Source organism: Hipposideros armiger, unplaced genomic scaffold, assembly GCF_001890085.2.
Source record: "Hipposideros armiger isolate ML-2016 unplaced genomic scaffold, ASM189008v1 scaffold_222, whole genome shotgun sequence".
Lineage (NCBI taxonomy): Eukaryota > Metazoa > Chordata > Mammalia > Chiroptera > Hipposideridae > Hipposideros > Hipposideros armiger.
Window position 1 is genome coordinate 658,352 of NW_017731572.1, and position 15,818 is coordinate 674,169.

Below are 15,818 nucleotides of genomic sequence, written 5' to 3' on the forward strand. Positions count from 1 at the left end.
TGGTGGGTTGGAGGGCATCCTGAGAAGTGGGAATGAAGACACTCTGAGGTTAGGGATGATGCTGGTGGCAACACAGGACTGAAATATGCTCACTGCTAGAGAGGAGGTATAATGGGGAACCTGAGACTCTCCTGCTGGGAGCTCCTCAGACCTTCTGGATGTTTCTACACGTGTTCCCTCATCTTACCTGTTGTGGAGCTGTGCCATTGGAAAGGATATCTAACAGATCAGAAGAGGAAAGAAAGTAAAACCTGGGGAAGGCAAGCCTTTTGGTATCCAGGTACTCCGCCAGGGCCTTTTCACACAGGTACAATCTGAGGGCACAGACACAGAATGTCTTCAGTTTGCCTAGACTCATAGGTATACAGACATTACCTAAATGCAAAAATATGCAATATAATAGAATACATGCAGAAATCAGAGCAAGAAACAATTCGGGGTATATGCAAACATACACATCGATACATTTCCATCAGAATAAACACCTCTAATAATACCACATAGTACCCAATATACAGGCAAACCAATACACACACAGACACACGTATTACTCCCTTGGGCAGTTAAATAACATAAGGATCTCAGAGACAGAAGTGGGGAAGGAAATACTGCCTCCTTCCTTACAAAGGGGGCAGCAAGCTGACCATCACCTGTTCTGAATATCTTCCAGTTTTTCATAAAGACCTGATTTGTTGGTGGCTTCCACTACATTTGGAGTTTTCTGAGCATCATAAACTAGCTCTTTGAAGTCATTATCAATGCCTTCAAATCTTTTCGAATCCTGCAAATAAAAATGTGGGAAAAAATTAACTATCACGCCTCTCAATTCCAAGAAGCTCCTCTTATGTAGCAGGGACCTGCTCTTAGGTTGTCCTAAGACTCAGAGAAGGAAATACCCTTAGCTTAAAACAGCAGTTCTCAAACATTTGGGTCTTAAAACCCATTTACATTTTTTAAAGAAAGCTCTTTGTATGTAGATAATATTATATCTATCAATATATCTTGTAATATTAGAAGCTATAAAATTTCAAAGTTGAGAAATTTTAAAAATATTTAATTCATTCGAAAAGTAACAATATTAAATGCATTAGTTAACACAATAACATGTATTTATCTAAAATAATTATATTTTCCAAAACAAGGTAACTCAGAGAAAAAAGTGACATTGTTTCATTTTTTATTTTTATTTTTTTTAAAGATTTTTATTGGGGAATTGGGGGGATGTGAACAGTGCTGGGGAATTGGGGAAAGGGGAACAGACAAGTTACTGTCGTTTTGTTCCTCAATCTAGTTATGGAGGATGTTGCTTCACTGGCCCAAGTTGGCACCATCATTGCGCTCTTCCCCGGCGAGGCAGATCAGTCGCTGGCCTCTGGACGGCCGCTCACTGCGGCTGCTGGCCGCTCACGCTCGCTGCTGGCCACACACGGTAGCCCATGGCAATCCACTGCCACAGGGACTGCAGCCCACGCCGTCGCCGGCGACTCACGGCAGCCCAGCTCCAGGTTGNCAGCCCAGCTCCAGGTTGAGCTGTCGTCCAGCATCTTAGCTGTGGAGGGCAGTGTCACCGGCCCTCATATGTGGGATCCGAACCGGGGCCCTCCGGCATCCCAAGCGAGTTCTTAACCATCGCGCCACTCGGCTGGCCCTCATTTTTTATTTTTACAAATCTCTTTCATGGCTGACTTATAAGATAACCAGATTCTCTTCTCGGCTTCTGTATTCAGCCTGTTGTGATATCACATGTCATGTAGCCACTGGAAAACTCCACTGTATGGTAATGAAAGAATGAGTGTAAAAAAGGCAAATAACATTATAGTATTTTTAATTATTTTTAATTATTTTTTGCAGTTACAGTTGACATTCAATATTATTTTGATAAGTTTCAGGTGTATGGCATTGTGGTTAAATGGTTAGACATTTAGATAATTTATGCAGTGATTCCCCCCAATTAGTCTGGTACCCACCTGGCACTATACATAGTAGTTGTTGCAACATTATTGACGATACTCTCTATGCTGTACTTTACAGCCTCATGACTATTTTGTAACTAACAATTTGTGTTTCTAATCCCTTTGTTTTTCACCCAGCTCTCCAAATCCCCTCCGCACTGTCAATCATCAGTTTGTTCTCTGTATCTGAGTCTGTTTTGTTTATTTTGTTCTTTAGATTCCACGTATATATGAGATCATGTGGTATTTGTCTTTCTCAGACTGATTTATTTCACTTAGCATAATAGCATCTAGGCCCATACATGTTGTCGCAAACAGTAAGATTTCACTCTTTTTTATGGCCGAGTAATATTCCATTGTATATATTACCACCTCTTTTTTTAATCCAATTGTCTATTGATGGGCACTTGGGTTGCTTCCATATCTTGGCTTTTGTAAATAGTGCTGCAATGAACATAGAGGTACATATATCTTTTTGAATTAGTGTTTTGGATTTCTTCAGATAAATATCTGGAAGTGGAACTGCTGGATTCTAAGGTTGTTTATTTTTAATTGTTTGAGGAACCTACCAACCATTTTTCATAGCGGCTATACCAATTCACAATCCCACCAACAGTTCCCTTTTCTCCATATCCTTGACAACAATTATTATTTGTTGATTTATTGATGATAGCTATGCTGACAGGTGTGAGGTGGTATCTCATTGTAGTTTTAATTTGCATTTCTCTGGTGATAAGTGACATTGAGTATCTTTTCATATGTCTATTGACCATGTGTACGTCCTCTTTGGAGAAATGTCTACTCATATCCTCTGCCCACTTTTAAATTGGATTGTTTGCTTTTTTTGGTGTTGAGTTACAAGTTTGTTTGTTTTTTTTTAATACATTTTGGACATTAACTCCTTATCAGATGTATCTTTGGAGCATATCTTCTTCTCCCAGTCAGTAGGTGTTTTTGTTTTGTTGGTTTCCTTTGCCGTGCAAAAACTTTTTAGTTTGATGTTGTCCCATTTGTATATTTTTTTTCTTGTTTCCCTTGCCCAAGGAGGTATATCCGAAAAAATATTACTAAGAACAATGTCAGAGCATTTACATAAAACTCCTTACTTCGAGAAGTTTTATAGTTCTGGGTCTTAACATTTAAGTCTTTAATCCATTTTGAGTTTATTCTTGTATATGGTGTAAGAAGATGGTCCAGTTTCATTTTTTTGCATGTATCTGTCTAATTTTCTCAACACCATTTATTGAATAGACTGTCTTTACCAAAATGTATGTTTTTGCCTACTTTGTCGTACATTAAATGACCATACAGGCATGGGTTAATTTCTGGGTTCTCTATTTTGTTCCATTGATCTATGTGTCTGTTTTTATGCCAGTACCAGGCATTTTGATTACTATGGCCTTGTAGTATAGTGTGATATCAGGTAGCATGATACCTCCAGCTTTGTTTTTCTTTCTCAAGATTTCTGTGGCTATTCAGGGTCTTTTGTGGTTCCATATAAATTTTTTAAAATTATTTGTTCTAGTTCCCTGAAAGCTGCCATTTGAATTGTGATAGGGATTGCACTGAACCTATAGATTGCTTTGGGTAGTATGGACATTTTAACATTGTTAATTCTTCTTATCCATGAGCATGGTATATGTCTCCATTTATTTGTATCTTCTCCAGTTCCTTTCTTCAGTGTCTTATAGTTTTCTGTGTACAGCTCTTTTACCTCCGTGGTTAAATTTATTACTAGTTTTCTTTTTTTTTTAATGCAATTGTAAATGGGATTGTTTTCTTAATTTCTCTGCTAATTCATTGTTGGTGTATAAAAAGGCAACTGATTTCTGAATATTGATTTTGTATCCTATTTTACTGAATTTATCAGTTTTAATAAATTTTTGGTGGAATCTTTCAGGTTTCTATATGTAGTATCATGTCATCTGCAAATAATGACAGTTTTATTTCTTCCTTTACAATTTAGATGGCTTTTATTTCTTGTTTGAGTGCTGTGGCTAGGACATCCAATGCTATGTTGAATAAAGGTGGTGAAAGTGAACATACCTGTCTAGTTCCTGACTTTAAGAATGCTTTTAGCTTTTCCCCATTGAGTATGATGTTAGCTGTGGTTTTCTCACATATAGCCTTTATTATGTTGAAGTATGTTACCTCTATTACTTCTTTGCTGAAAGTTTTTTTCATAAATGGATGCTGGGTTTTGTCAAATGCTTTTTCTGCATCTACTGATACAATCATATGATTTTTATCTTTCATGTTGTTTATGTGGTGTATCACATTAATTGATTTATAGATATTGAACTGACTTTGCATCCCAGGAATATTCCACTTGATTGTGATGTATGATACTTTCAGTGGGGTATTAAATTACCCTACCATGATTATATTACTGCTGATTTGTCCCTTTATGTTGGTCACTATATGCTGTATATATTTAGGTGCTCTTATGTTGGGTACATAAATATTTACACAGGTTATATCATTTTGTTGGATTGATCCATTTATCATTATGTAATGCTCCTCTTTGTCTCTTATTGTAGTCTTTGTTTTAAAGTCTATTTTGTCTGATATAAGTATTGCTTCCCCAGATTTTTTTTTCAGTCCCATTCACATGAAATACCGGTTTCCATTCCTTTACTTTCAGCCTGTGTGTGTCTTTTGATCTAAAGTTGGTCTCTTGTAGACAGCATACAAGGTACAACAATTAAGTTCGCTAACTCATCCTAGAAAAAGTGCTACATATCTCATTGCTGAATATCACTACAGTCACCTTTGAAGTGCTCCCCTTGGGAAGATATGCACCAATGCCTAGTCCACCTTTCAAAGAAATTTTGGAACTCTTTTTCTGGAATGGCCATCAGAGCTGTCATATTACCCATAATGTCCTGAATGTCATCAAAATGTCTTCCTTTCAATATTTCCTTTATCTTTGTGTAAAGAAAGAAGTCATTGGGGGCCAGATTAGGTGAGTAGGGAGGGTGATCCAATACAGTTAATTGTTTACTGGCTAAAAACTCCCTCACAGACAGTGCCATGTGAGTTGGTGCATTGTCATGATGCAAGAGCCATGAATTGTTGGCGAAAAGTTCAGGTTGTTTTCATCTAACTTTTCCATGCACCCTTTTCAGTACTTCCAAATAGTAACCTTAGTTAACTATTTGTCCAGTTGGTACAAATTCATAATGAACAGTCCCTCTGATATCAAAAATGTTAGCAACAGCATTACAACAAGTTCATGAACTTAATTGTCAGACCTTGTATGTACAGGTCTTGTTTTCTTATCCATTCAGCTACCCTGTCTTTTGATTGAAACATTCAATCCTTTATATTGGAAGTGATTATTGATAGATATAGTCATTGATATTTTATTATTCATATTTATGTTCTTTCCTTCACTTCATCTTAAAGAAGTCCCTTTAACATTTCTTGTAATACTGGTCTGGTGATGATGAATGCCTTTAACTTTTTCTTGTCTGGGAGAGTCTTTATCTCTCCTTCAATTTTAAATGATAGCATTGCTGAGTCTTGGTTGTAGGTCCTTGCTTTTCATCACTTCGAATATTTCGTGCCAATCCATCTGGCCTGCAGTTTCTGTTGAGAAATCAGCTGACAATCTATGGGAGCTCCCTTGTAAGTAACTAGTTGCCATTCTCTTGCTGCTTTTAGGATTCTCTCTTTGTCTTTAACTTTTGCTATTCTATAATGTGTCTTGGTGTGGGCCTGTTTGGGTTCATCTTCTTTGGGACTCTACTTCCTAGACATGTATGCATATTTCCTTCATCAGGTGAGGAAAGTTTTCAGTTATTATTTCCTCAAGTGGGTTCTCAATCTCAATCCCTGCTTTCTCTCTTCTCCTTCTGGTACCCCTATGATGCAAATGTTGTTCCACCTGATGTTATCCCAGAGGTCTCTTAAACTATCCTCACTTTATTCTTTTTTTTTCTTTTTGCTGTTCTGATTGGGTGTTTTCTGTTACCTTGTCTTCCAAATCACTAATTCAATCCTTTGTTTTATCTAGTCTGCTTGTGATTCCTTCCAGTACATTCTTCATTTGTTATTGTATTCTTAATTTCTGACTGTTTCTTTGTTAGTTTGTCATTTTTTATGCTTACTATCTCTTTGGTGAAGTTCTCACTAAGTTCCTTGAGCATCCTTATAACCATTGTTTTGAATTTCGTATTTGGTAGGTTGTTTGCCTCCATTTCGTTTAATTCTTTTTCTGGAGTTTTCTCTCACTTTTTCATTTGGGACATATTTGTCTCTCCATTTGGGCTGCCTCTCTTTGCATGTTTCTATCTGCTACGCTTCCCAGTCTTGGCTTGTGGCCTTATGTAGTAGGTGCCCTGTGAAGCCTAGTGCTACAGTTTCTCTATTCGCCTGTGCCTGGTCCTCCAGAAATGTCCCTTGTGTGGGGTGTATGTGCCCTCCTGTTATAGTTCAGCCTTGATTGCTACTGGCACATCAGTGGGTGGGATTGATTCTCAGGCTGACTGGATGTGGGGTTTGGCAACATCCAGAGCTTAAAGACTACTGTGAGAAAGGCTTACCCCACAGAGCGGAATTTGCCCCAGCGAGCTCTGGTGCCTGTTGAGGCCACCTTTGGGTCTGCTGCTTGTGGGGCTAATTAGGTGGTGCTCTGCTGTGGTCTGAAGCTCACCTGCACGTATGTTGGTTCTGGGGTCTCTTGGGAGGGGCTCCAGTTCAGGCGCAGGTCAGCCACTGCCTGTGACCAGCTGGGGAGTTCCTGGTAGAAGTTACAAAGCGACCTGCTCTTGGTCGCTGCTTGTGCTAGACCTGGAGGTGTGTGGGAGAGGCCACACTGAGAACCAAGGTTGGCTGCCACCAGTACCAGGCCTGCGGTAGCTTCTCAAAAAGCCAGGATACACCAAGACCTGCTGAGACCTGCCAGCTCCCATAAGGCTTAGTCACTGATAGATCCTGGTGCAGTACTCAAGTTGGGTGAGGTGAGGTCTCAGGGAGTCACCAGGGTGTGATAAGTGGTGTTCACCAGGTTAATGTACATTCTGGTTTGGTGCCAGTACTGAGCCTGGAGCTACTCAGCAAAAAGTCTCAGAGTACACCTCAGGCCATCCACCGGGGACCTGAGGAATCCTGGGAGTTTTTCATAAAAAAGTGCAGTGCAGGTGAGGTTGGTTGCCTGTTGAGAAAGTGCCTCCTGCCTTGGGCAAGTTGGGTGAGGCAGGGTCCCGGAGAGTCACCAGAGTGGATCGAGTGGCGTTCACCAGGCCAATGCAGATTCAGATTTGGCCTGTGGAGGGAGGTTCAACACAGGAAAGATGGCACCCACCTGTCTGCTGCACAGAAAAAGGATTCTATACAGAGAAAAAGGCAACTGTCCCTCCAGTACTCTCCCTGCAGCCACACAACTGTCTCTCCCTGTATATCTCTGATGCTTACTGAGTCACTGTCCCTCCAGAGCCCAGGGTGAGTCTTTCAAACATGTGAGTCTGTGCACGGGCCCTTTTAGAGGATGTCAGGATCTCCTGAATCCTTCCATCCTATCCTGAAGGTAAGAATCCCCATTGTTTTTCACAGCCAGATGTGGAGGCTTCTCTTCGCTGCACCAGTACTCCAGGCTGGGGGAGCCAGGTATGGGGTTTGGGTCCCTTGCTCCTGCAAGGGGAAAATCTGCAGGATATCCCTTCTGATTCTCAACTGCCACACACAGGCATGAGGCCAGCCATTCCACATCTCCACCCCTCCTACCAGTCTCGATATGGCTTCTTTATATTCTTAGTTAAAAAGCTTCTGTTCAGCTAGACTTCAGATGGTTGTCCAGGTTGATGGTTCTATAATTTAGTTGTAATTTTAATGTGGTCACAGAAAGAGGCTACCACAGTGTTTATCTACTCTGCCATCATAGATTACAAGCTCACATTTTAGCATTTTTATTAAGCTAGGTTTCATCTTGAAGATCCCCTGAAAAGGTCTCAGGAACCATTCTGGGGTCACTGGACCACACTTTATGAGAGCTGTTGACATAAAACATAATTTCTAAATCATGTAGATAGTGGGTTCATTGTTCTTTGTGGGTCCATGCACAAATTTTTAATATAATCAAAGTGAGTTTTTCCTCAGCAAATGTTTTCAAAGTTAATTAGATATCATCATTTCTTCCAAAACACTCACACCCTCACAGTGTTGTTGAAATGACTGAGACAATAATATATGCAAAGCACCTTAGCCCACTACTTGTCACCTGCTAAGAGCTGTGATATTATTATTATTATTACATAACAATCATAACAGTATGTGCTCTGTGCACTATTTTAATTAATTCCTGAAGTAGGTACTAGTATTAATCCCAATTTGCATAAGGAAACCAGGCCAAGAGAGGTTAAGTTACTTGCCCAAGGTCCCACAGCTGCAAGTGGGAGAGTTAGGACTCAAGCCTGCCCCAACAGCCCCAGTCTACTCCAGATCTCTGTAATCCACACCTCTCTCCTAAGAAGGTTTAAAACAAGAGGGTAGGGTAAAGTAATTTATGATTCCTCAATGAGAGATTTTCTTCCAATTAAAGATGAAAAAGTATCAGTGTTATAGACGTATCCGAAATATCTAGCATAAATGTTTGACTAAAAAGAGCTGAATAAAAAATTATAATTACACCAAAAACAGTTATGTTAAAATATGTATATATGTCAACACAAGTTGGGAAATATTCATAATGAATGAAAACAGTTACGAGTCAGAGTGTAAGATTATGACTAATTTTGTTATGTTTTGAAATTGTCTGTTATTATATTGCTAATATAAAGAAAATAAATATATATTTATATATTTTAACAAACCTATGTTTAAAAAAGTTAATGATACTAATTCTTTATTATGTTTAATTGAAAGTTCTCAAATGCTTCCTTTTAAAGGCTCTATAAAACTCTCCACCTTTGTCCTCACCTCCTTCTATTTAAACCTGTTCCAATCACTAGCACTGGAGATATATAAAATCTGGCTTGTTCAATTGGCTTAATTACAACAGCCATAACAGAATTGTTTTCTGTTATTTTACATTCAAATGTACAACCTTTAATCTACATTATTACATTAAATATGTTTTTGTGGGATGAGCTGGAACAATGTAATGTTGTAATGAAATGTGCTTTAACTTTTAAGAAAGGCCTGGACAACATGTGACATTTTGGAGGCAAACTGATTTGTAAGCAAAGAATTTGCTGTGCTGAAGAGATAGAGAAAGTCTGCAAAAAAAATTTGTTTTAAATGAACTAGAGTCCACTAAGGGGGGTAAGTTAGTGACACATTAATTAGAACAAGAGGCAATCAACCACAGGGAAGGTAGTAATGAGAACGCATATTTTAGAGAAATTCATTGTTCACTATTTAGCTGAAGACTGGTATTTAAAATCTGGCACAGGCCAGAGGTTTACAGAATGGCTCACTGCTGAGAAGGAACCTGAATTTGCCTGGAAAAGAATGCTCTTTCCTAGTCTCCACCTGCACTGTAATTATCTGCAGAGAAACCCATGTGTAGCTTATCCCAAACTGCAGTAGTAATATTTTTTATCTCCTTTCTTGTATACACATTAAAAAAAAATAGGTTCTTTCTTTTCCCACCTGTCTATCAAAAAATTGATTGGTGTGCATTTCACCTTCTCTCTTTTCCTCTGCCTGACTTCTGGTGGTTTATAGATCATGGTTTTTGGAGGTGCCTTTGTGTGAAGCCAAGGCAGGCGGGCAGAGAAGGAAAGAGCTAGAGGATGCAGGAGCTGGGTGCTGTTCCCCTGACTCGGTAAGGGAACAGACAGAGCAGGGTTTCCTTTGTACATACCTGGGGCAGCTGAGCCCGGATATCTTCAGATCCAATGAATATACTTTCCAGATGAGACCATGTCCGCTGCACATCAAACCAGATAGAGATAACAGCATCAGCTGTGGACAGCTTCTTCTGCCAGCCAGACACTTCCTCCAGGAAGAAAGCTATGTACTTGGACATCATCAGGTTCTGCAGTTGGACTTGGTTATCCTCCAGAACCTCGATGAGGTCCTCGTCCGAACGCAGCAGGGGGATGTTGGTCCGCGGGTGGGGCTCGTACTGGAATTCCATGCCAGCCCAGGTGGTCTGCAGCGCCTTTAAGATCTTCTCCATATCCATCTCTTTCACAGCTTTGTCCACAATGCCCCTGACCTCGTCCTCAAAGTGGTGCAGCTGGAGCTGAAGGAGGTGTGCCAGGGTGGTGTCCTCGTCCATGGTGAAGCTCACGCCCGTGGCCTGCATCAGCTGCCTCCAGTGTCGGTCCCGGATGGCCGGATTCTGCAGCTCAGCCACTGCCCTCAGGGAGGTCAGGGTATTCAGCACGGTGCTTTCCAGGCCTGTGAATGCATCCCAGGCCCTGACCTCCTTGTCAAGATTCCGGATGTGCCTGGTAAACTGCTTGCACTCCAAGTCCATGGCCTCCACATTAATATTCTTCCATGCAGTGGTCTCCCAGGCACGGATACTGGAGGTCACCATGCCAACTGTGTCCCAGAGCTCCTTCAGCTGGCAGACCTCCTTCCTGCACTGCTTCAGCTGCTTGTAGTCGGGAATGTTGACCTCAAACAAGATGGCAGAATCAGAAATGGAGGCCATGGTGGATTCCATCTGCTGGATCTCAAGGTGCCTGGCATCCAGCATCTGATGAGGGTCAGTGCTATCAAACCTACAAAACACAAGGTATCCCTTTGTAAGTACAGCATGTAAGTACCCGTTTCCTAGAATCACCAAAGTAACACCAGCTCAGTTCTTTAGATGCTTAGCATTTTAGCAGAGAGCAGTGACTTTCAACAAAACCTGGGAAGAAAAGACATTCTGGGTAAGTTGGAATATGGTGAGCACAACCAGTTGGAGGAAAGGCAACTAAAGAGGAACATCAAGCTTGGATCCTTTCTTCCCATTCCAGTAGTTAAAAATACTCCTCGTCCTCCACTTCCTCCAACTCCCCCATCCAGGTATAGAGTGGAACACCCATTTGTTCAAGCCCCCGTTAGACTCTCTTTCCACTTGTTGGCTTCCACACCACTCAACACAAAAGAACATTGTCTTGTTACCTGTAGATGTGGTAAAGCCAAAGGTCTTGCCAGGAGCTACCAGTGGTAGGTAAACTTCAAGTGAGAGAGCTGGCACTGAGAAGTCCCAGCCTAACCCTGCCTGACATTGCTCCCTCCAGAGCAGTCGCTCGCAGGCTGGCTGTGTGCTAGAATCTCCTGGAACCTTTAAAACATCTCCCTGCCCAGACTGCTCCCCAGTCCAAGTAAATCAGGATCTTTGGGGGTGGGACCCAAGCAAGGGCATTTTTCAAACTCCCCGGGTGGTTCCAGTGGGCCAGGTTGGTGCCCTTTGTGGTGAAGCTCACCCTGATGGCCTGCCTGCATCACCTTCAGGCAACAGTGTCTCCAAGTTCAAGAACCACTTGAAGACTGAGCACAAAGCCTCCACCAAGGCCCTATATAGTCACTGTCACTCCTTTCTTACGTGCCTCAAAGCAGGTTCCTAAGTCCCTCTGCCAGGCTGTTCTTGGCCTGCTCCCTCCCTCATCCTGGGGTAGCCCCTGGTTCTGTACTTGGACTTCTGTAAGCACTATATGTAGCTTTACAATTTTAGTTCACATTTCCTCATCGTCGTGTCTCCGATGCTTACAGCACACATCCACTGCTCCTGATCTTCACCAGTGTTAACCTACTTTACCCCTCTGGAGTTGTATTCCTGGTATAGCCTCTCCTCCAACATAATAACTCTATCTGCAAAAGAACCCACTGGGCAGATAACATCTCTTTGGTCAGGAGCACCCAGAACCCATGTGTTTAAGGAGCCTCTCATTTTCCTCCCTGAACCTCCCTTTATCCTTTCTCTCCATCGCCGATCTAAGGCTTTCTCATTTCTGTGAGTTTAGAGGGCTAAATATTGGGGATACCATGACTTAAGGGTGAATACTATGGGTCCTCTAAAATCAAATCAGAACATCACAGGGTGTATCATCAAGGGGAAAGTTGAGATGAAATGAGTGACTAGACAATTGGCCATTTCCGCCAATCGTGTGTATGTGTGTGTGTGTGTGTGTGTGTGTGTGTGTGTGTGTGTGTCTGCACATGTTGGTTGGTGGGGTGTGGAGGGGAGGGGAAAAGGGAAGAGAATGACATACAAACTCTTTTTCTTTTTTTTTTTAGCTGAGCCATCATCCTGTTGGCAGCTTAGTGGCTGCTCAGCTCGGGCCAGGACTCGAACCGCTGTTGCTCAGAGCTCACACTCTTGAGCGAGCTCTTAACCAACAAACTCTTTTTCTTGAACTGCCTCTTCTCTTGGTTGTCTCTGGAAATATCTGAGTTGACGGATGGAAAGTAATCCTAATTAAAGTCATTTACCTGAACTGCTCACCACTTAAGTCTAATTACCATGCAACACAATAACGGTTATGCATACCATTAAATTAGTGTCAGATTAACTTTGATGCTTGCTATGTTTGATTCCTGCTTGTTCAATCTAAATAGCTTTTGGCTCATGTGCTATGATTGTGGATTTACATCTTATGAGAATGAGACTGAACATCATTGCACTTCATTGTTCTCCAGCTCCCAAGAGTTTCAGAACAAAACACAAGCTTGGAATTCTCAGAGTTGAACAGGGCCCTCTGTTTATATAGGACAGGAGCTTTCTACTGCCCCATAAGAGCAGTAGAAAAAAACCTGTAAGGAAAAAAGGGAATGTCCTCATGGCAAGTGGTCCAGCAGGAAAGCTCACCACACATGAATGGTCTTTCTGCTTGTTCTTCATTTCCAAAGACTAATTGTTGGTATATGTAAGTTCCATTTTTTATCCTGACTAGAGTGAACTTGAAAAGTGAACTTAGCCTCTTGGTGTTAGTACAAGCTCTACCAGACAAATTCTAAAATCCCACATTATGTTTATTAATGGAGTATAATTCAGGAATAACTTATTACATAAGATACGAGCTATTAGAGTGTTTGGGGGTGTACATAGAAAATAAATGATCTTTCTAACCTTTCTTTTCTCAGCACATATGAACATCCTTAAATCAATATTGGTTCCTCAAATATTTGTAAGAGGCGATCATTTGTCAAACCTATTCCAAACTTCATCTACCCTGTGGCATAATTTTTATTTATCATTTAAATTTGTGGACAGTCATTTCCTGTAGCTGAGCACACATAAAAGTTAATTTGGCCTAAGTAGTGAAAGGAACCTCTAGACATGAGGGCAGGTAACCTTCTTCCCATTTGAAAACTGTAGTGCAAATTGTCAGGATATTCATAGACCTGATTAATGTGCCTAATAAACTTGAAACAGTTCTCCAAACCCTGAGGGAGCAATACAGCACAAGAACAAGAAAGTAATAGGAGAGAAAAGGGTGTAGTAAGTCTTTGAAATGGAAATGATAATGCATAAGTATTTTAATCTAAAAGAGAAATGCCTGGAAATTCTGGATGAATAAAGCTAGAATGAAGAGAAATGGAAACATGGTGCTCATGTGTGATCTTAGAAAAGTAATTGATTCAGGTCTGACCTAGACATGAGCAGAGAGAGGGAGAATGGAAAAGTGACTTAAATTAATTCTTGGGATGCTGGCAGTTGGTAATTGTTAATCTCAGCACCACACCTGTATATACAATGAATGATGACACACCTCTGCTCGATACCCCACAGGTATCATAAAACGCAACATGTCCGATCTGAATTTGTGATTTTTCAGTTCTTTCTGTTCTGTGGCACCCATGTCAGCGAGCAGTAAAGACAATCACTTCCACTTAGCTGACCGAAATGGAAGGTGGAAAATTATGCTAGAATCTCCAACCTGCTCATCTCCCATATCCTGCTGATCCTCCCACCCCAATCCATTCTCCTTTCTCCATTCTCACTGCCACTGCTTCAGTTCAGGACTACTGCTTCTCACCTGGGTTGTCACAATCACTGTCCCATGGAGCACCTGGCCTTGAGTCTGTTTCACCCTCTTCTGCTCCCCCACAGCCATGAGAACGTGGTATTTGCATTATGTTGTTCTCAACTTAGACTCGTCAGTAGTTGGTCAGTCAAAACCTGGGCACATGGACCTCTCCATTCTCATCTCCCTCTTCTTGCATTCCAGCCATACACACGTGCCGTTCCCCAGCTAGTTCTTACATTTTCATCCTTCTGTGCCACTGTCTTTGCCCAGAATATCCTCACTTCCCGTGCCTTTTTTCTCTAAGTGGTTAATTCTCATCTGCCTATTGGCTGAAGCACCATCTTCCACGGGGAACTGCTGTAAACTGCCTCCTCAGTGGGGGTTAGAGTTAGCACCCAATGAACATGACATGTCTAATTACTCATTTTTGAAATTGTCCTTGAGGCTGAGGTCAGGTAATGTGTATCATCTTAAAATTCTAGCACTTACATCATTTTTTGCTAACTCCACTGTTGAGACCAGAACCTATGAAAGTCCTGAATCATATGAATGAGTCAGATTAACTGGAAGAACAGAGTCAAGCTGAACTAATGACAAATCTTAGGATATTGATATGTCCCTGGGAGAGTTAACGACTATATATTGGGTTGTCGGAAAAGTCATGATGTATTTTTTCTGTTTTTCGTTGCAAAAATGTGTCAAGACTTTTCCAACAGCCCAGTAGCTCTTTTTTACAGCTGTAAAGAGACAACAGACATTGTGCAAGCAAGACAGAGCCCTTCTTTCCTCATGTCTGTTGCACTGGGCTATGTGGAAAGCCTTGCTTTCTCTAGCTGTCATGCAAGAAAGCACCCAATGAGAGGGTGTCTCCAACAACGCTCTCCCAACTGTTCATAGTACCTGGTTGCCAGTCAGCTGAAAACACTAACAGTGTCCTCTGAGCTGGAGCTCATAGGCATCATATGCTTTGGCTAAGAAACCCCTGGGTTACCTTGGTTTTGATTTGGGTAAGACTGTATGTCATAGCATTATTCCTTAAGGTCAGGAAGACCTTGCTTAAGGTCAGGAAGACTGAAGAAGAGAATGCAGCTAGACGTATGGCGCATTCCTTTCACACAAAGGGGAGAGTTCATCTCCAATTTTCAAAATTGAGGAAAGTCCTTGAATCTCAGCATGATATTTTAGCCAATTACTGTGACATGAGTGAGCTCAGCTAGAATATGCTGATACAGTTTAGAGTTAAGAACTAAAGAAAGAAGTAGAACTTGCCTTGGACATGAAGAAAGAACCTCAACCCAAGCAACCTGACTTCACCCAGCACCTGTCAGGCTGCAAGGGCCTAATGAGACACTCACTTTCCTTTTCCTCCTCAGAGACAAGATCAATGTGAGCTTAACCTGTAATCTAATCAGGCACAGAAACTTTCTTTTTTTCTTGCATTCAAAGAGAAATGTACCAGGGTCTGCACTTTAGAAATTCGTAAATGATCTAAAAGTGAAGGAACCAGGATTAAACTCATTTGCCACACACAGCACCTAAAACTTTTAAGCACATGTTCAAACACACCCAACTAAGAAACAAAATAAACCATAAGCTGATACCCTCTATGCTTCCCTTCAGCAATAAATCTACAATTCTGCTCTAGTCCTGCTGGTTTTCTTGACAAGAAGAGGAATACATCAAAATTGCAGTAACGTTTGGTTTTCCACACTGTGTGCAGTTCTTTTCAAAGTATTCTTTTGCAAAGATTCATCTGCATGTCAAATTAACAGATGTGAATTTGGAAAACCCAGCAAAGAGTAGCGATAGCCTCATAGCCAGCAGATCCAAGTGCTAAGAGAGAAAAAAACAATGCAGCTATCAAATGAACAAAACACCACTAGCTGATTGACACACACACACACACACACACACACACACACACACACACGATGTAACTACGAAGGAGGAG

General features: G+C 41.2%; 1 protein-coding gene across 1 annotated transcript in view; it reads right to left on the reverse strand.

The window, feature by feature from the left end:
• DNAH9 (dynein axonemal heavy chain 9) overlaps positions 1-15,818 on the reverse strand; it is a 340,094-nt gene that overhangs the window by 246,972 nt on the left and 77,304 nt on the right. Inside the window, exons 20-22 of the mRNA XM_019654458.1 lie at positions 9,760-10,630; positions 651-781; positions 188-314 (exon numbers count right to left, since the gene is read on the reverse strand). Coding sequence (XP_019510003.1) covers positions 188-314; positions 651-781; positions 9,760-10,630 — 1,129 coding nt within the window. The remainder of the gene's footprint in view (positions 1-187; positions 315-650; positions 782-9,759; positions 10,631-15,818) is intronic.